Consider the following 22,036-nt stretch of genomic DNA (forward strand, 5'->3'; position numbering starts at 1 on the left):
GGGACCCCCGGGGTGCGCGGATCGGCGTGCGGTGCAGGTGTATTGGGAAGGCAGGGCCCCAGCTGAGGAGGTTTTCGGCGGGGTAGGAAGGGATAGAAGGGTGGGCAGCGCGGCGGGAGGGGTAAGATTGTACTTTACGGGATGCGACCATCATGGAGAGCGCCAAGGTTTTCGTCTCCGCCAGTTCGAGCGTGGCCCCTTCCATTAATCGTTCTCAGATGTGGTCCGACGCAATCCCCGTCACGAAAGCATCGCGCATGAGGAGGTTCGCGTGTTCAGCGGCCGTAACGGCCTGACAGTCACAGTCCTGGGCGAGTGGAATTAGGGCGCGCCAGAAGACTTTGATGGACTCACCAGGTAGTTGCGAGCAGGCGGCGAGTACATGCCTGGCGAAGAGCGTGTTCGCCTTCTGAGTATAGTGTTCTCTAAGGAGTTCCATTGCGTTCGCGCAAGTTGTGGCATCTTGGATCAACGGGAACACGCTGGAGCTCAGTCTGGAGTACAGGAAGTTTATCTTCTGAGCCTCCGTTGGCGTGGGGTCCGCCGCATTGATGCAAGCCTCGAAACATGCTAGCCAGTGAGTAAAGTCTTTTCTGGCGTCGGGCGAGTGCGGATCCAGCTTCAGGCGATCGGGTTTGATTCTGATATCCATTCTGTGGAAAATCTGACTGCAATAAATTGATGCACGATCAATTGCACAAAGACACAAATTAGGTACAACTGTGGCTTTATTGCAGTCAGATGCGTGGCCTCCCGCTGCAGCTGGCGAAATGACAGGGCAATGGAGGTCATGCATACTTATACAGTTCTTAGTGGGCGGAGCCAGCCGGCAGGGGCTACCGGCGAACCTGTAGTGCAGGTCCTGCCTTACATCCCCTAATACAGTGGTTCACCACACTCCCACAGTCCAGAGATGTGCAGCTTAGGTAGATTGGCTATGCTAAATTGCACTTTGTCATGCAAGAGTCCCTTTAAGAAATGTGTGTTCTCAAATGGCAGCAGTGATGTCAGTGTGTGGGTGGAGCTGGGCTGTCTTTCACTTTAATTTTGAGCTGAATAGCTGCTTTGTGGCCCTGTTTAGTTTTGTTTTAGATTTGGAGAAGCTGCAGTCACAGCAAGATGTGTATGAATCCCTGCAAGCTAAAGAATAAAAGCAAATTACTGCAAATGCTGGAATCTGAAACGAAAGAGAAAATGCTGGAAAATCTCAGCAGGTCTGGCAGCATCTGTAGGGAGAGAAAAGAGATAACGTTTCGAGTCCGATGACTCTTTGTCAAAGCTAACAGACAGAGAAAGTGGGAAATATTTATACTGCGGAGAGAGAATGAAAGAGGAGTCATAGCCACAGAAACTCAGGGAAACCGGGTGCCAATGGCCACAGAAACCGAGGGGAAAGAGTGATAATGGCAGTCCCCAGAGAGGACAACAGATGTGAAAGGTCAAACAACAGGGAAACTAACATCAGAGGATGAACTGTAGATGTGGGGGGAGGGGAAGCAAAGAGGAGAAAGGTGAAGGAAAGGTGGATAAGATTTGGGGGGGGGGGGGGATTAAATATATATTAAGAAAGAAAGAAATGGTAAAAGACAGTTAAAATGAAATGAAAACAAATGGATCGAGGTGGGGTAGAGCTGATCATCTGAAGTTGTTGAATTCGATGTTCAGGCCGGAAGGCTGTAACGTGCCGAACCGGAAGATGATGTTCCTCCAGTTTGCGTCGCGCTTCACTGGAACATTGCAGCAGGCCAAGAACAGACATGTGGGCATGGGAGCAGGGTCTTGTGTTAAAATGGCAAGCAACGGGAAGATCAGGGTCCTGAATGCGCACAGACCGAAGATGCTCAGCAAAGCGATAACCCAGTCTGCGTTTAGTCTCTCCAATATAGAGGAGACAACATTGGGAGCAGCAAATGCAGTAGACCAAATTGGAAGAGATGTAAGCGAAATGCTGCTTAACCTGGAATGAGTGTTTTGGGCCTGGGATGTTAAGCATGGAAGATGTAAAGGGGCAGGTGTTACACCTTCTGCGATTGCATGGGAAGGTGCCATGGGTGATGGGAGAGGTACTGGCTATGGTGGAGGAGTGGACTAGATTGTCTCGGAGGGAACGGTCTCTGCGGAATGCTGACAGAGGGAGTGAAGGGAAGATGTGTTTGGTGGTGGCATCACGCTGGAGTTGGCGAAAATGGCGGAGGATTGTGCTTTGTATACAGAGGCTGGTGGGATGAAATGTGAGAACGAGGGGGACTCTATCCTTGTTCTGGGAGGGAATGGAGGGGGCGAGGGTTGTGGCGCTGGAGATGGACCGCACACTGTTGAGGGCCCTGTCCACAACTGTAGGTGGGAAATCACGGTTGAGGAAGAAGGAACACACTTTCGAAGCACCATTTTGGAAAGTGGCATCATCGGAACAAATGCGCCGGAGGCGAAGAGGCGAAGGAGTTGAGAGAAAGGGATGGAGTCCTTACAGGGTGTAGGGTGCGAAGAGCTGTAGTCCAGATAGCTGTGGGAGACAGTGGGCTTGTAGTGGATATTAGTGGATAGTCTATTGCCGGAAATGAAGACAGAAAGATCAAGGAAGGGAAGGGAAGTGCCTGAGATGGATCAGGTGAAAGTGATGGAGGGGTGGAAACTGGAAGCGAAGTTGATGAATTTTTCCAGGTCCGGGTGAGAGCATGACGCGGCACCAAAATAGTCATCAATGTATCAGTTAGGAGTTTTCTATAGGCCCCCAAATAGTAATAGAGATGTGGAGTAAGAAATTGCAAATCAGATTATGGATAAGTGTGGAGGTCTCAGGGAAGTTGTCATGGGTGACTTTAACTTTCAAAATATTGATTGGAACCTCTATAGTTCGAACAGTTCGGATGGGGCAGTTTTTGTACAGAGTGTGCAGGAGGGTTTCCTGACACAATATGTGGATTGGCCGACAACAGGGGGGGGGCCACATTGGATTTGGTACTGGGTAATGAACCGGGCCAAGTGTTAGATTTGTTTGTGGGAGAGCACTTTGGAGATAGTGACCACAATTTGGTGTATTTCACTATTGCAATGGAGAGGGATAGGGTCATACAGCAGGGCAAGGTTTATAATTGGGGGAGGGGTAATTATGATGCGATTAGGCAAGAATTAGGGAGCATAAGATGGGAACAGAAACTGTCAGGGTAAGGCACAAATTAAAAGTGGAGCTTATTCAAGGAACAAATACTGCATGTCCTTGGTCGGCATGTCCCTGTCAGGAAGGGAGGAAATGGCCATGTGAGGGAACCATAGTTCACAAGAGGTTGAATGTCTTGTCAAGAGAAAAAAGGAAGAGTATGTAAGGATGAGAAAACAAGGTTCAGTCGGGTCGCTTGAGGGTTACAAGGTAGCAAGGAATGAGCTGAAAAAAGGGCTTAGGAGAGCTAGGAGTGGGTCATGAGAAGTCCTTGGCAGGTCGGATCAAGGAAAACCCAAAGGCCTTTTACTCTTATGTGAGAAATAAAAGAATGACCAGGGTGAGGGTAGGGCTGGTCAAGGACAGTAATGGGAACTTGTGCATGGAGTCAGAAGAAATAGGAGAGGCGTTGAATGAATACTTTTCTTCAGTGTTCACAAAGGAGAGGGGCCATGTTTTTGAGGATGGGTGTGTGATTCAGGTGGGTAGGCTGGAGGAGGTAGATGTTCTGAGGAAGGATGTATTCGCAATTTTGAAAAACCTGAGGGTCGACAAGTCACCTGGGCCAGATGGGATATATCCAAGGATTCTTTGGGAAGCAAGGGATGAGATTGCAGAGCCTTTGGCTTTGATCTTTGGGTCCTCACTGTCCACGGGGATAGTGCCAGAGGACTGGAGAGTGGAGAATGTTGTTCCTCTGTTCAAGAAAGGGAATAGGAATTACCCTGGTAATTATAGGCTAGTTAGTCTTACTTTGGTGGTCGGTAAGATGAAGGAAAAGGTCCTGAATGATAGGATTTATGACCATTTGGAAAGATTCAGCTTAATCCGGGATAGTCAACACGGATTTGTGAAGGGTAGGTCTTGCCTCACAAATTTGATTGAATTCTTTGAGGAGGTAACTAAGTGTGTAGATGAAGGTAGAGCAGTTGATGTCATATACATGGATTTCAGTAAGGCGTTTGACAAGGTTCCCCATGGTCGGCTCATGAAGAAAGTAAGGAGGTGTGGGATAGAGGGAAATTTGGCCAATTAGATAAGTAACTGGCTATCACATAGCGGACAGAGGGTGGTGGTGGATGGAAAATGTTCAGACTAGAGACCAGTTACCAGCGGTGTACCACATGGATCAGTGCTAGGTCCTCTGCTATTTGTGATTTTTACCAATGACTTGGAGGAGGGGGCTGAAGAGTGGGTCTGTAAATTTGCTGATGACACCAAGATTGGTGGAGTAGTGGATGAGGTGGAGGGCTGTTGTAGGCTGCAAAGAGACATTGATAGGATGCAGAGCTGGGCTGAAAAATGGCAGATGGAGTTTAACCCTGATAAGTGCAAGGTGATTCATTTTGGTAGAAAATATTTGAATGCGGATTACAAGGTCAACGGCAGTGTTCTGAGGAATGTGGCGGAACAGAGAGATCTTGGGGTTCATGTCCACAGATCTCTGAAGGTTGCCACTCAAGCGGATAGAGCCGTGAAGGCGGCTTATAGTGTGTTAGCGTTTATTAACAGGGGGCTTGAGTTTAAGAGCTGTGGGGTTATACTGCAACTAAAAATGACCCTGGTGAGACCACATTTGGAGTATTGTGTGCAGTTCTGGTCACCTCACTATAGGAAGGACGTGGAAGCATTGGAAAGGGTACAAAGGAGATTTACCAGGATGTTGCCTGGTTTGCAGGATAGATCTTATGAGGAAAGGTTGAGGGAGCTAGGGCTTTTCTCTTTGGAGCGGAGGAGGATGAGAGGCGACTTAATAGAGGTTTATAAGATAATGAGGGGGATAGATAGAGTGGATGTTCAGAGACTATTTCCTCGGGTGGATGTAGCTGTTACAAGGGGGCATAACTATAAGATTCAGGGTGGGAGATAGAGGGATGTCCGAGAAAGGGTCTTTACTCAGAGTGTGGTTAGGGTGTGGAATGGACTGCCTGCTGTGATAATGGAGTCGGACACTTTAGGAACTTTCAAGCGGATATTGGATAGGCACATGGAGCACACCAGAATGACAGGGAGTGGGATAGCTTGATCTTGGTTTCGGACCATGCTCGGCACAACATAGAGGGCCTAAGGGCCTGTTCTGTGCTGTTCTATGTTCTATCAGTAAAGGAGTTGTGGGAGGGGGCCCGGATAGGCTTGGAACAAGGAATGTTCCACATACCCCATAAAAAGGCAAGTGTAGCTAGGACCCATGCGGGTACCCATTGCTACACCTTTGATTTGGAGAACGTGAGATGAGTTAAAGGAGAAGTTGTTGAGAGATAGAATGAGTTCAGCCATGAAGGAGGAGAGTGGTAGTGGATGGAAATTGTTCTAATTGTTCAACCTAAAGAATGTTCATTTGGTGATTTCAAAGTGATAACTGCTCTCAGTAGAGAATATTAAACCCGCTGTCCTTCTGGAAAAAGGGTTTTTGTCTTATGGATGTCTTAAAGAGTACTGTAATCTTTGGGGGTTGTATTTGAATTGATGGTTGCTAAGATGTTCACTGTATGTTTATAAAATGTTAACTGGGTTCATAGAATAAACATTGTTTTTGTTTAAAAATACTCTGAGTTGTCTATTGCATCACATCTGTAAAGTGGGCCCTTGTGTTCCCCAGAACCAAAATCTATTAAAATTTGTGGGTCAGGTGAACTCCATGATACAGTTTGGGGTTCCATAAACCCTGGACCATAACAAATTGGGGGCTCGAGAGGGATAAAAGTCTATCTATTGGGTGGCTTAGTGAACTTAAAAGACAGTGCTGGGTGAGCATATTTGTGGTTGCTTTTCAGGTGTGGTATTTCAGTTTAAGTAGGGAGTGTGTTGTGGATAATGGCTCTTTCAAAGGCTCTGATGTTTTTGGGGGTGGATAAGGTCACACGCAGTACCTTACGAACAGAGACTAAAAAAAGGCTTTTAGATTTGGCAAAAACATTGCAGTTAACGTTACCCGACAGCATGCAAAAAGAGGTACTTACCGTGGTAGCTGAGCATTTAAAAATGCCTGAGATACAGTCTGACTCATTGGAAATGGCAAATATTCAGTTGCAGATTAAGCAACTTGAACATGAAAAAGAATTAAGGCAGCTTGAATACGATAGAGAGGAAAAATAAAAGGAGAGAGAAGAAAGGAGAAAAGAAAGAATGGCCCTCGCAGAACAAAAAAAGAAAGAGAAAGGGAGATACAGATCAGGGAAAAATAATATGAGAGAGTTTGAACTTCAGAAAATGGCCATGAAACATGACAGTCAGCTAAAATTGGCGGATATAAAGGGAAACGTATAGTTGGAGGAGAGTGATGAGGGTAAAGTGAGCTTTGTAGTCGAAGTCTTGGTGGGGATCTAATTAAATATGTCCACGCATTGGCAAGGTTTGATGAGAAGAAGGTAGAAGCCTTTTTCAGTTCATTTTAGAAGGAGGCTAAACAAGTGAAATGGCCACAGGACATGTGGTTATTACTGATTCAAACAAAGTTGGTAGGTAGAGCTCGTGAAGTGTTTGCATCACTATCAGAGGAGGTATCTGAGACGTATGAGGAGGTGAAAAAATCCATCTTTGGTGCATATGAACTAGTGTCTGAAGCCTACAGACAAAGGTTTAGAAATTTAAAGGAAATAACCTGGTCAAACATACATGGAGTTTGAAAGAATCAAGCTGAGTAATTTTGATAGGTGGATAAGGGCTTTGAAAATAGACCAAACGTATGAAGCTCTCAGAGAAATTATACTTTGAGGAGTTTAAAAATTCAATTCCTGATGTAGTGAGAACTCATGTGGAAGAGCAGAGGGTTAAAACAGTGAGATTAGCAGCAGAAATGGCAGATGATTATGAATTAGTTCATAAATCAAAGCTTGGTTTCCGACATCAGTTTCAGCCTGTGAGGGATAGAAACTGGGGACATGAGAAATACTCAAGTGGTAAAGGTAAAGGTGACCTGATGGGAGATAATAAGGAGAGTGTACCTCAGATTAAAAAAGAAATCCAGGAGGGTGGAAGAGACATGAAAAGTTTCAAATGTTTTCACTGTAATAAACTAGGCCATGTAAAGTCAGTGTTGGTGGTGGAAGAAAAGCACTGGGAAGGCTGATGTGGTAAAACAGGATAAGACAGTGGGGTTTGTTAAAGTGGGAAAGGAAATCCCAGTGAAGTAAACAAGGTGCAAACGATTGTACAGCCTGATCAAGAGGTGATTGATAGGAAGGTGCCAGATCTCTTTAAAGCCTTTACTTGTGTGAGTAAAGTTTACTCATGTGTATCAGGAGGGGCAGGTAAAGAAGTCACAATTTTAAGAGATATGGAAGCTAGTCAATTTTTGATGGTAAGAGATGAGGGGTTATGTAGTTTGGGAGGAATGTTGTCAGAAAAGGTGGTAATATGTGGAATTCAAGGGGAGAAGGGTAGTGTTCATTATATAAGGTAAGGTTGGAAAGTCCAGTGAAGAGTGTGCAGTAGTAGTAGGAGTAATAGAGAAACTATCTTGTCCAGGAATAGTTTATCTTGGGGACTGATATCGCTGGATAATAGGTGGGAGTGATGCCTACTGTGGTTGATATGCCAGTGGAAAACCAGACAACTGAAGTGTTGAAGGACGAATATCCTGGGATTTTTCTGGATTGTGTAGTAACAAGGTCACAAAGTCACAGGTTAAGACAAGAGGAGAAATCCAAGACTGAAGATAAAGTTGAAGTGCAATTATCAGAAATGATTTTTGATCAGATGGTTGGAAAAGAACAGTTGGAGGATGAGGCGGATATTTTCAGTTCAGGAAAATTGGTGGAGTTACAACAGAAAGCATACAGGGAAGAGGAATCGGAGTGTATACCAGAGTGTTATTACCATAAAAATGATATCTTCAATGGAAAATGGAGACCTTTACATATGCAGCGGATGAAAAGTGAAAAGTGGGCAGAAATTCTTCAAGTGGTATTGCTGGGATGGTATAGAAAGGAGGTGTTGCAAGTAGCACAATGGGAGGTCATTTTGAGTAAGGACAACTTAAGCAAAAATCCAAAAACATTTTTATTGGCCTGGACTACATAAAGATGTAGTTAAATTTTGTTGATCATGTCACACATGTCAAGTGATAGGGAAACCTCATGCAGTGACAAAATCAGCACCCTTAATAGCATTTGAGGAACCTTTTACATTTGAGGAACCTTTTACAAGGGTACTAATTGATTGCATAGGACCGCTTCCTAAAACAAAAAGTGGGAATCAATATCTTTTGACTATAATGGATGTGTCTACTAGGTTTCCAGAGGCCATTCCAGTATGCAATATTACAGCTAAAAAGATTGTGGAGGAGTTACTTAAATTCTTTACTAGATATGAACTACCCACAGAAATACAATCGGAGCAAGGATCAAATTTTACCTCAAAGTTATTGAAAGAAGTCATGGATAGCTTAGGAATAAAACACTTTAAATCAACTGCGTAACAGGGAGCGTTAGAAAGGTGACATCAGACATTAAAGACAATGTTGGGGGCTCATTGTCAAGATTATCCAGAGTATTGGGATAAAGGAATTCCATTTGTACTGTTTGCAATTAGGGATACACCTAATGAGTCAACTAAATTCAGTCCTTTTGAACTACCTTTTGGTCATGAGGTAAGAGGACCACTTAAATTGATTCAGGAAAAATTGGTGAGTGAGAAATCGGAAATTACATTATTGGATTGCATGTCAAATTTTAGGGAACGATTAAATAGAGCAGGGAAATTGGCTAGATAAAATTTAAAAGTTGCACAACATGTGATGAAATGGGTAACGGCCAAGAAATCCAAAGTTCGTAGTTTTGCCTGTCGAGATAAAGTTTTAGTATTGTTACCAGTGGTAGGTGAACCTTTTAAAGCAAGATTTTGTGGGCCTTATCAGATTGAAAGGAAATTAAGTGAGGTGAATTATGTAGTACGAACACCGGATAGAAGGAAAACTCACCACGTGTCAAGTGAATATGCTTAAGAGGTACTTTTGAAAGGGAAGGGGAGCAAATGGAGAAGGTTTTAATGATTCTAACTCAAAGTGACAAACCAAATCCAGATGACTGTGAATTTGACATACCTCAAATTAAATTGGAAAACGAGGATGTTCTTAAAAATTGGGATAAATTGTTGAGTTACGTTCCGGAGGAAAAACAAAATGACCTGAAAGAATTATTGATATCGCATGGGCAGGTTTGTGGAGATAAGTTGGGAAGCACTAAAATGGCTATACATGATGCAGAGGTGGGAAAACAACATCCATATAGACTTAACCCTTTAAAATTGGCACAGGTTAACAAATAGACTGAAAGTATGCTTGAAAATGGCATGATTGAAGTGGGCTGCAGCCAACGGAGCTCACCCATAGTGATGGTACCTAAACCACACGGTACGCAATGGTTGTGTGTGGACTATAGAAAGGTTAATGCAGTTACAAGAACGGACTCTTATCCATCCCACGCTTGGAGGATTGCATTGCGAAGGTGGGACAATCCGCTTTTATTTCCAAACTGGATTTACTTAAAAGGTTACTGGCAGGTACCTTTATCCAAAAGGGCAAAGGAGATTTCAGCTTTTGTGACTCCAGATGGTATATACCAATTCAAAGTTATTCCATTTGGCATGCAAAACACCCCAGCCACATTTCAACGGTTAACTAACAAAGTTGTTTCCGGATTACCCAATTGTGCGGTATATGTCGATGATCTGGTCATTTTTAGCCAGACATGGAAAGAACATCTGATGGATTTATTTGTTTGACTTCAGGAGGCGGGTTTGGTGGTAAACCTAGCCAGGAAGTTAATTTGGAAAAGGCCAAGTCACCTTCCTTGGCCATACAATCGGACAGGGTCGAATGGTCACAAGGGATGTGAAAACAAAAGTTATTGGGGAGTTTCCAATACCCTTGACACAAAGGAAAATAATGTGATTTCTTGGTATGATTGTATTTTACCGGAAATTTGTGCTGAACTTTAGCAGTGTGGTTGCTCCACTGTCGGACTTGCTCAAGAAGCGTAACAAATTTAAGTGGACAGCGGAGTGTCAGCAGGCATTTGACGGCCTGAAGGCTGTGTTAACCACTGCTCCTGTGTTAGCCATCCCAAATTACACAAAACCATTTAAAGTGGCTGTTGATGCGAGTGATATGGGCGTAGGTGCGGTGCTTCTACAAGGCGACGACGAAGGACTTGAGCAGCCTATTGGTTATTTTTCAAAGAAATTGAATTCTCACCAAAGGAAGGATTCAATGATTGAGAAGGAGACTTTGAGCTTGGTACTGGCATTGCAACATGTTCAAATTTGTGACCAGCAATCAGTCTGACACAATGATATATACTGATCATAATCCATTGACGTTTTTGGAGCGATTCCGGAGTAACAATGCAAGACTGTTTCGATGGAGTTTATTGTTACAGCCATTTCATTTAAACATAATACATGTGGCAGGACGGGAAAATGTGATAGCCTATGCTTTGTCACAAATGTGATGAAGGGTTACAGGAAGAAGAACTAAAATGGACTATGTCATTTTAAATGTTTCCGTGTTTGTTCTGTTGGACACAAACTATCTTTACTGTCAATATTTCTTAACGGAAAGTGAAAAGGTGAAAAATGAAACCACCTTGAAGTTGATGGTTGATTTTTTTTCTTGGGGAGAGGTGTTATGTAAGAGTCCCTTTAAGAAATGTGTGTTCTCAAATGGCAGTAGTGATGTCAGAGTGTGGGTGGAGCTGAGCTGTCTTTCACTTTCATTTTGAGCTGAATAGCTGCTTTGTGGCTCTGTTTAGTTTTGTTTTAGATTTGGAGAAGCTGCAGTCACAGCAATATGTGTATGAATCCCTGCAAGCTAAAGTATGTTCATTTGATGATTTCAAAATGGTAACTGCTCTCAGTAGAGAATTTAAACCTGCTGTCCTTCTGTAAAAAGGGTGTTTGCCTTATGGATGTCTTAGAGTACTGTATTCTTTTTTTTGGGGGGGGGGGGTATTTGAATTGATGGTTGTTCAGATGTTCACTGTATGTTTATAAAATCTTAACTGGGTTCATTGAATAAACATTGTTTTTGTTTAAAAATACTCTTAGTTGTCTGTTGCATCACACCTGTAAAGTGGGCCCTTGTGTTCCCCAAAACCAAATTCTATTAAAAGTTGTAGGTCAGGTGAACTCCATGATAATACTTTGGGGGATCCAAAGATGTGGGGGAATGGGAATAGGACAGGGGCATAGGCCAAGTTAGGTTTCTCTTTCAGAGGGTCAGTGTAGACTTGATGGGCTGAATAGCCTTCTTCAGCACAGAAAGGATTCTATGGATTGTATAGTTCTGGCAAACCTCATGTTTTCCTCTCAGTAGCACTGTACTGCTGCTTCAGAAGAATAGACATCAAGATTGAAACTTTCCCCCAGTACTCCTAGAGACAACTTCAAAGTCTAAAGAAAGTAAATTTATTGGATGGCAATGGGCAGTATAAGGAATGAGATTGAATTCCCAGTCCGTAATCTGACTGATGTGTTTGCAAGGTGATCAAACTCTTCTAAAGATTAGCCTGATGACTGAAACAAGAGTACTTCAATCTGCATCTTGGCTTCCATAGGAGATCCATAAAGAAAAGGAGGGAGACTGGAGGATTGTAAAAGAAAGTGTTACGCAGAAATAAAGAAATGGAAAATGTGTGAAAGGCTTACAGAGTGAGGAAGAAAATGGAACTGGGAGATGTACCGACAAACACACTGGTACCAGAGAGAGAATAAGATATCCAAAAGTGGCAGAGGCACGGAGATACTATATAAAGATAAAAAGAGGAAGAATAAGAAAGAGATAGAGCAGGTAGTGAGAAAGAGCAGGCAGTGAGAAAAAGTATGTGAGAGACACAGAGGAAATGGAGACAAAACCAAACAGAAAAGCAGAGAGATGGGAAATAAAAACATTTTAGAAAATAGGAGACAAGTAGATGCAGTTACTAGAAGAAAGACATAAGTTTTATTTATATTTTTATCCTTCAGCATTGATGTGGAAAATCAGCTCATATTTCTATCCAGTAGTTTTATTAGCAATTGGGCTATGAGAATAATATGCTGTATTTCTCTGGTTCTGGTTCTAGTTCTTTGATGGCCCTAATGTGCATGCACGCCTCATAGGAAGATACTGCGGCTTTGAACTGCCTCCAGCAGTGTCATCCACTGGCAGCACCCTGACGGTTCAGTTTATTAGTGATGCCACTATAAATGGAAAAGGTTTCCTGCTGGAATGGAATGCAGTGCAATACATTGTTGACCCAACTGCAATACCAACTGTCCAACCAGGTGTGTGGTTAAAAACATAGAAGATGTAGTATATATATATATATATATTTTTTTTTAAATTGATAATAGTAAATACAAATGCATGTCTATAATTCAGAAGAGCAGTGCGTACAGAAAGATGTTAAGGATACTGAATAGGTTTTGGTAAATTTCTAAAACCAAACCCAGTTGTTAAGATCGCACCATTAGCTTCAGGAATAACACTTGAAAAGTGGGCTGAAATTTTCCGGTCATTCCCGCTGGTGGGATCTTACGGTCCCGCCAATGTTGAGCCCTGCTGCAGGTTTCCCGGCAGCACACGCTATGAACAACGTGAAAAACCGTTGACAGAGGTGGGAGTGGAAGTCACTGTCACCAGCTAACGGCAGGCCACCTCCACCACAAGACAACTTACTGTGGGGGAATCCCACCCTAAATCTCACCTAAACAGAGTCATTGGGCGGGATTCTCGGAGCCTCCGTGCCAAAATCGCACTCAGTGTGGGAGTGGAGAATAGGCCTCAAACCGGAGATCGGATCGATGCCACTCCTGCGATTCTCCAGTCCCCGGAGAACCGCCGCCAATTGGGCGCACGCGGTCGCGCGGCGTCGGTCGGGGACCATTGAAACAGCCCCCGCGGGGATTCTCCACGTTCTCGCCGGCGTGGTTCTCTCATGGTTCCACCTGGCGGGCACTTGGCATGGTTGCTGCGGACTCAGTCCGCAGCCACCCTGGTGCGGGGCGGGGGGATCATTCATGTGGGGCAGGGGGTGCCTCCAGGACGGCCAGGCTATCGATCAGGGGCCACCAATCCGTGGGCGCACGCAATCTGGGGGGGACCTACCTTCTTGGTGCCAGTCCGTGGTGTGGGTTGGCCATGTCGCGTGGGGCGGCCAACATAGGCCGCCGCCTGGTGCATGTGCGGACCCCAGACTGGAAGTGCAGGACCCCGTATCGGCAGCTGGAGCTGTGAGGAGTACTCCGGGCCCTGCTAGTCCCCTCCAGGTAGGAGAATCACTCTGTACTTTCTCCAGGTATGTCCAGAGTGATTCGCGCGTGTTTTTTTGCAGGCGTGGGGACTTAGCCCCATTATTGGAGAATCACACCGATACCATTACAGATATATACAGATTTGTAAGGATAAGAAGTTACAAAATCCACCTTATATTCTAATGTTCACAGTGAGTTCACAGTCCAATATACCAATAGGTGACCTGTGGTTGAACATACCACACTCTGAAACTATGCGACAAATGCCACCCCAAACACTCTGAATTACAAGACCAATGAGATTTAATGGCTCATAATGAATTAGAAACAGAGCGTGCAATTTTCCTGCATTTCCTGCCAGCAGGATCTTCTGCCAAAGGCGACATCCTGCATGATGGGTTCTCCGGCGGCGGATGGGTGAGCCATACAAAATGCTATAGACACCAGCAGGATTAAGATCCTGATGGTGGAACAGAGGCGAGCCTCCTCTGCCACTGGAAAACACACCCAGAGAGTAATGTATCCAAGTTTTCCTAGAATATAAAGTTAGGTGGGAATGTAAGATGTGAGGAGGACACAGAGATTCTGTGAAGAGATCTAGACAGGGTAAGTCAGTGGTAAACAAAGTGGCAGGTGGAGTATTATGAGTGGGAAGTGTAAGGGTCTTTATTTGCTAGTGAGAATAGAAAAGCGGGGAGGGAGCACGGTGACGCAGTGGATAGCATTGCTGCCTCACGGCACCAAGTCCAAGGTTCAATCCCAGCTCTGGGTCACTGTCCGTGTGGAGTTTGCACATTCTCCCTGTGTTTATGTGAGTTTCTCCCCCACAACCCAAAGATGTGCAGGGTAGGTGGATTGGCCACGCTAAATTGCCCCTTAATTGGAAAAAATGTATTGGGTACTCTAAGATTTACTGAAAAAAAAAATAGAAAAGCAAAATATTCTTAAAAGATGTTAATTATTGATTTTTAGGGCGATCTGCATGCAAATAATAAGCCAAATGACATATTGGCTGTTAATGTAAGGGGATTGAAGGTCAAGACTAAGGATGTCTTCCTACATTTGTACAGGGTTTCGGTGAGAGTACACCTGGAATACTGTGTGAAGTTTTTGTCTTCATATTTGATGATGGATATACTTGCATTGGAGGCAATACAGCAACGATTCACTAGATTGCTCCTGGAATAAGAGGGATGTCCTATGATGAAAGCCTGAGTAAATTGGGAGTATACCCTCTGGAGATTAAAAGAATGAGAAGTGATCACATTGAAACTTCTCAAAATCTTGGATAAGTTGTTTTCCCCTACCTGGGAGGATAGAAGATGAGGTATTGCCACAGGATAAAGGGGTCCTCTGAGATGAAACAAAATTGCTTCACTCAGAAGGTTGGGAATCTTTGGAATTATCTATCCCAAAGGGACGTTGATAGAACATAAAACAGTACAGCACAGTACAGGCCTTCTTCTTAATATCAACCTGGTCGAGTCTATTAACCTGATTCACACTGTTCTCATGAGCAGCATGGTCCCTCTCTCTAGTGAGCACTGAAGCAAAATATTTATTTCGGGCCTCCCCTACCTCCTCAGACTCTAGGGACAAGTTCCCTCCACTATCCCTGATCGGCCCTACTCTCACTCTGATCATCCTCTCATTTCTCACATAAATGTAGAATGCCTTGGGGTTTTCCCTAATTCTTCCTGTCAGGGCTTTTTCATGCCTCTTTCTAGCTCTCCCAAGTCCATTTTTGAGTTCCTTCCTGGCTACCTTGTAACCCTCTAGAGCCGTGCCAGATCCTTGCTTCCTCAACCTTATGTAAGCTTCCTTCTTCCTCTTGACTAGAAGCTCCACTTCTCTTGTCATCCAAGGCTCCTTCACCTTACCATTCCTTCCTCGTCTTGTCATCCAAGGATCCTTCACCTTACCATTCCTTCCTCGTCTCAGTCTGGCAAAACTATCCAGCACTCGCAGCAAGTGCTCCTCAAACAACCCCCACATTACTGTTGTGCATTTCTCCAAGAACAATTGTTCCCACTTTGTGCTCCTCAGCTCCTGTCTAATAGCAGTATAATTTCCCCTCCCCCAATTAAATACCTTCCCATATTGTGTGTTCCTATCCCTATGACTATAGTAAATGTCAAGGAGTTGTGGTCACTGTCACCAAAATGCTCTCCCACCAAGACATCTGACTCCTGGCCTGGTTCGTTGCCTAGCACCAAGTCCAATATGGCCTCCCCCTAGTCGGCCTATCTACATATTGAGTCACGAAACCGTCCTGTACACACCTGAAAAAAATTGCACCATCCAAACCATTTGCAGTAAGGAGGTTCCTGTCAATATGAGGGAAGTTGAAGTCACCCATGACAACAACTCTTATTTCTGCACCTTTCCAAAATCTGCCGCCCAATCTGTTCCTCTATTTCTCTGCTACTATTGGGGGGTCCATAGAAAACTCCCAATAAAGTGACTGCTCCTTTCTTGTTTCTGACTTCCACCCATACTGACTCAGTAGACAAACCCTCCTCAATTACTCGTTTTCTGTAGCTGTGGTGCACTCCCTAATTAACAGTGCCACACCCCCTCCTCTTTTACCTCCCTCCTTATTCTTCTGAAAACATCTAAACCCCGGAACATCTGACAATCATTCCTGCCCCTGTCAAATCCATGTCTTCGTAAAAGCCACAACATCGTAGTTCCAAGTACTGATCCATGCTCTAAGTTCATTTCCCTTATTCCTGACACTCCTTGCATTGAAACAGACACACTTTAACCCATTCCGCGTAGTGCAACTTTGCCCTATCAACTGTTTATCCTTCCTCACAGACTCGCTGCATACTATTTCTACCTGTTCAACAGCTACCCTATCCTCGGATCCATAGCTCTGGTTCCTGTTCCCCTGCCAAATTAGTTTAAACCCTCCCGAAGAGCTCTAGCAAACCTCCCACCCAGGATATTGGTGCCCCTCCTTTTTAGGTGCAATCCGTCCTTCATGTACAGGTCCCACTTTCCCCAGAAGATATCCCAACGATCCACATATCTGAAGCCTTCCCTCCTGCACCAGTCCTGTAGCCACGTGTTCAGTTGCACTCGCTCTCTGTTCCTTGCCTCACTTGCAAGTGGCACCGGTAGCAATCCTGAGATACTACTCTGCTTGTCCTGCTCTTCAGCTTCCAACCTAACTCCCTAAAATCACTTTCAAGATCCTTATCCCTTTTCTTAGCTATGCCGTTGGTGCCTATGCGCATCACGACTTCTGGTTGCTCCCCCTCCCCCTTAAGAATCCTGTAGACTAGATCCGAGACATCCCTGGCCCTGGCACCCGGGAGGCAACATACCTTCCGGGAGTCTCGTTTGCGACCACAGAATCTCCTATCCGTTCCCCTAACCATTGAGCCTCCTATCACTATTGCTTTGCTATTCTTCCCCCCTTCCCTTCTGATCCACAGAGCCAGGCTCCGTGCCAGAGACCTGACCACTGGGGCCTTCCCCCGGTAGATCATCCCAAACAACTCTTACCTTACAGAATGTAGCTGCCCTGTGAACCAACTGGAACTCCGCCCTCCGACTCTGCTCCCAGTCAGCTGAACTCTCTATAAACTCCTGGTTCCCTTCATGCTCTTTGAAGAAATGTAGGAAATCAAATGAAAGGGGCACCTTGCTCCCTCCTCACGTAATTCCCTCAGTCACCAAACTCTCACTTTAACATTCCAAAGCATACAAATTCAGCACTCAAGTGCAAACAAAGTCAGCATTGTAAACTGGCTCATCTTTATACGGTCTGACTACTGCCTCTGAAAACTGGCTTAATCCAATTAACTAATTAACAAGCTGCAGCTGCAAGTAGAACCTCTGTTAAAAGCTGATTGAAAACTCACCTTTTTTTAACCTAAACAGCAACTTTTAAGTTAATTTAATGTATTTTGTTTTATAAATTTAGAGTACCCAATTCATTTTTTCAAAGGGGCAATTTAGCGTGGCCAATCTGCCTACCCTGCACATCTTTGGGTTTAGGGGGCGAAACCCACGCAAACATGAGGAGAATGTGCAAACTCCACATGGACAGTGACTCAGAACCGGGATCGAACCTGGGACCTCGGCGCCAAGAGCCAGCAGTGCTAACACTGCGCCATTGTGCTGCCCTGGAGACGTTAGTGTCCTGAGTACACTCTTGCATGCAAGCAAAGAATATGGGAGTGGACGGGAAAGTAGAATTCAGGTAGAAAGTCAGACATTGATTGAATGGCGGAGCAGGCTCAAGCAATCATATACATGGTCTAATCATGCTCCTATTTATTATATTCTTATATCATAACAGTCTTTCTCTTCCTTGGATATCAGTATGTTCTCTGTAAAATTGCTTTACTGGTTTGCCAGCTTCTACCTTTTTTTGCAACAGATACACGGGCTTTGAATTTATGCAGAGCCAGTGAGGGAAGAACGTTGTGCTCGAGAGAGAGAGCATAATGCAGCCAGTACCCGGCAGCCTCCCTGCCTCGCAGGATTCACCCAAGTCCTGCAAGGCATCGGATTCAGAATTCCACCCAAAAGGGGCGGAATCAAATGACACTCCTGGTGGTGGGTCTACTCACCTGGGATACACTGGCCTCCCTCAATTCTCCGGCCTCCCCAGGGAGGCTGTAGCCGGGCGCCAATCAATGCTGGTCCACGTGATGGCACCCAAGCGGTATCCTGAGCTATCAGAGACCACTGGGTGGTTAGGGTCAGTGCAGGGTGAACCCCTGGTACGTGGGCACCTTGACACTGCCCAGCTGGCATCTTGACACTGCCACCCTGGCTGGCACTGCCTGTGTGCCATGGTGGCTGTGAAGGGTACCCAGGTAGTACAGTGGCACTGCCAATGGTCAAGACTTGAGGGGGAAATAAAGATGGAGGGGGTTTGAAGGGTAGAGGTGTGCAGGGCAGGTAAGTAGGGTCCTCAGTGAGGTTGGGGTAATGACGGGTGGTCCTTGAAGGGAGGTGGTGCTGAAAGGGGGCTTGGGGGCCTGAAAGGGGGCCACAGGGTGCCCTCACTTGGGGGGTGTGGGGTAATGCCCATGGGTGGGGGGTGTTGAGACCTACAGCTCACTTAGAGATCGGGGCACCCTTTCAAAATGGCAGCCCGATCTCTGAATTCAGCTCCCCAGTGTTAAACAAATTCTAAGTGTGGGCTAAACTGATGAGAAACTCCCCAGGGTCCAAAAAAGTGACAAAGTGTCATTGACTAGCGGTGGGGAACTCGCCAGCAGAATTCCATGCTCCAGGAAAAACCCACCAGAAGAGAACTTTGAAATGTTTTGGGAGAATCGCGCTCAGAGGTAAATTCAGAAGATCCTGTGCCCTGCACCTCAGGTGTGACCCTGGGTTGGATTCTTCCGCCTCACCCACCACAAGATCGCCACGGGCAAGACTTGGACAATAGAAAAGTCCATTGACCTCGGGCGGGAATCCTACGTCACCAGGCGGGTGCGGCTGGAGAATCCTGCCCCCTGAATCTGATCATTTAAAGGAAGCCTGATATCAGCAATTGACTTGCCTGACCCCAGTGGAAGTGCGTCTACTAGTCTAGGCTGGGCAGGTTTAGCATGGACTGCTTGAATTTGGGAATGTTAAAAAGCATTGGGAAAAGCTCATGCATGTGGGAGAGCTGCTTGGAATATCACAATTTCCTTCTATGAGGGCATTCTAGCACACCACTATGCCAAGCAGCAACTACTGGGACAGAGAATGTGCACCCCCACATTGCTAGATGCCTATTCCTGCAGGCCCTATCCCTTAACCAGGTGAATATTGGCTGGGGAAGTGGCAGAGTTGGGTGCAGACCTGAACCCATTTTAAATGGTTGGAGAGCACTCATTTAAAATTTCTAGGCTAATTAAGCGTTTTACATTTATTTGCATACATTTATTTGCAATTTGCATACCGTCGCAACCGGTCCACAGCAGACTCCATTTCCCTGGCCCTACACTCATCCCTAGAGCATCTCGACAACAAGGACTCCTATATCAGACTCCTTTTTATTGACTCCAGCTCTGCCTTCAACACCATAATCCCAGCCAAGCTCATATCAAAGCTCCAAAACCTAGGACTTGGCTCCCCACTCTGCAACTGGATCCTCGATTTTCTGACCAACAGACCACAATCAGTAAGAATGAACAACAACACCTCCTCCACAATAGTCCTCAATACCGGGGCCCTGCAAAGCTGCATACTATGCCCCCTACTCTACTCCCTGTACACACATGACTGCGTGGCAAAATTTGGTTCCAACTCCATCTACAAGTTTGCTGTCGATACAACCATAGTGGGCCAGGTCTCGAATAACGATGAGTCAGAATACAGGAGGGAGATAGAGAACCTAGTGGAGTGGTGCAGCGACAACAATCTCTCCCTCAATGCCAGCAAAACTAAATGAGGGGTCCAGAGTTGTGGTCTGGCTGGGCTCCCAGGTGACCAGAGGCTCTCTGAACATTTAAAGGACACAGGCAGCACTCAGCAGTGTGAACAGCCATGAGCCTGTTAGTAGCACCAAAAGGGCATTTAAAACATATATTGCTGCAATGGTGGTCTTCCCCAGGCCACTCCGTCCCCAAGGGGGACACTCTGAGTCTACAGACGTGGCACCAAGCCCTTGGCCAATTGACTTCAGGAAGCAAAGTACTGTACACACCCCTGTCAGCATCAACGGGGCCGAGGTGGAGATGGTTAGCAGTTTCAAATTCCTAGGGGTGCACATCTCCAAAAATCTGTCCTGGTCCACCCACGTCGACGCTACCACCAAGAAAGCACAACAGCGCCTATACTTCCTCAGGAAACTAAGGAAATTCAGCATGTCCACATTATCCCTGACCAACTTTTACAGATGCACCATAGAAAGCATCCTATCGGGCTGCATCACAGCCTGGTATGGCAACTGCTCGGCCCAGGACCGCAAAAACCTTCAGAGAGTTGTGAACACCGCCCAGTCTATCACACAAAGCTGCCTCCCATCTATTGACTCCATTTACACCTCCCGCTGCCTGGGGAAAGCGGGCAGTATAATCAAAGACCCCTCCCACCTGGCTTTCTCACTCTTCCAACTTCTTCCATCGGGCAGGAGATACAGAAATCTGAGAACACGCACGAACAGACTCAAAAACAGCTTCCCCGCTGTTACCAGACTCCTAAATGACCCTCTTATGGACTAACCTCATTAACACTACACCCTGTGTGCTTCATCCAATGCCAGTGCTTATGTAGTTACATTGTGTACCTTGTGTTGCCCTATTATGTATTTTCTTTTCTTCCCTTTTCTTCCCATGTACTTAATGATCTGTTGAGCTGCTCGCAGAAAAATACTTTTCACTGTATCTCGGTACACGTGACAATAAACAATTCCAATCCAATCCAAATCCAATTTATTTACACATTGAGGTTGATAGTATAATTGAGGCAACTGGCTTGAGAAAGTTACTGATCGAGACGGTGAGTAGTGACAAGTAGAAATAGCACAGGAAAGTTAATATTGTGCAACAGTGCTTTTTAAGGGGTACTGATAGATGTTTTTTAAGATAGTTTTTAAGGATCAATAAAAACAACTTACCTGCTTTGTTGATGCAGCTTATGCAGTCCTCTCAGTCTTGCAGAAATTTGATTTGATTCATTGGTAGATGAACAAACAGCTGAAACATGTTTGTTTTGCAGGTGCATGCGGTGGAGTTGTCGTGACCTCAGATAGCCCAACCCTTCTTTTCTCACCAGGTTGGCCCAATAATTATGAAACACACTTGGATTGTTCTTGGGTCATCTGGGCACCCCAGGCCACAGTGGAACTCAACATTTTGGCTCTAGATATTGAACCGGATATGCTTTGTAACTACGATAAGCTGGTCATCAGAGATGGTAATAATTATTTTCTGTACTTCATTTTATGGCTTTCCCCAAGATAAAACAACTCTTACAAGTCCCTCAATCTTGGAAATTCAGAGTTTTTTTGTGCCAGCCATTTAAAAAAAATGTTCACTTCATGATGAAATAAACCCTACTAGTACAGTAATAAAGCTACTCAATTATTTACGGATAGTAACATTAAGTCTAAAGTTGTTTTGCCTTGTGGGTTACCAGAAGTTTGAAATAATCAGACTTTTGGCCTCAAATGGTGAAGTTTCTTTGAGTGCACTTCTCTGATCACATTTTGTGCTATTGGGCAGGATTCTCTGCTGTGTGCTGCCGGTGGATGTGTTCACGTTGTGGCGGAGAATCCAGCGTCCGGGGAAAAAACTAGATCAGCACCCTGATACTCTGGTCCCCTGCTGGTGGTGGGATCAAGGTTCGCACCCTGTGATCAATTTGCATCCTATTAACAGGCCAGGCACCATGGGCGGGATTCTCTGACCCCGGGGACAGGTCGGAGAATTGCCGGGCCGGGCTTGATTCACGCGATGCCTCACCGACGCCAGTCCGGAGAATCGACACCATTGGCGCCGGCCAGGGGCCGCTCCACCCGGCCCCCCCGGCGATTCTCCACGCGGGATTGGCCGAGTGGCCGCCAAGATAGCCCGAGTCCCGCCGGCGCCGTTCACATGTGGTCTTACGCGACAGGACCTCAGCGTCCATCCTGCGGGGGGCTGCCTGGTGGGGGGGGAGGGGGGATCCGACCCCGGGGTGAGCCTC

General features: G+C 45.5%; 1 protein-coding gene across 1 annotated transcript in view; it reads left to right on the plus strand.

The window, feature by feature from the left end:
* Window positions 1–22,036, plus strand: part of cubn (cubilin (intrinsic factor-cobalamin receptor)) — a 604,171-nt gene that overhangs the window by 347,215 nt on the left and 234,920 nt on the right. Inside the window, exons 32-33 of the mRNA XM_072510233.1 lie at window positions 12,220–12,421; window positions 21,068–21,265. Of these exons, the coding sequence (XP_072366334.1) occupies window positions 12,220–12,421; window positions 21,068–21,265 (400 nt within the window). The remainder of the gene's footprint in view (window positions 1–12,219; window positions 12,422–21,067; window positions 21,266–22,036) is intronic.

This window comes from Scyliorhinus torazame, chromosome 6, assembly GCF_047496885.1.
Source record: "Scyliorhinus torazame isolate Kashiwa2021f chromosome 6, sScyTor2.1, whole genome shotgun sequence".
NCBI lineage: Eukaryota > Metazoa > Chordata > Chondrichthyes > Carcharhiniformes > Scyliorhinidae > Scyliorhinus > Scyliorhinus torazame.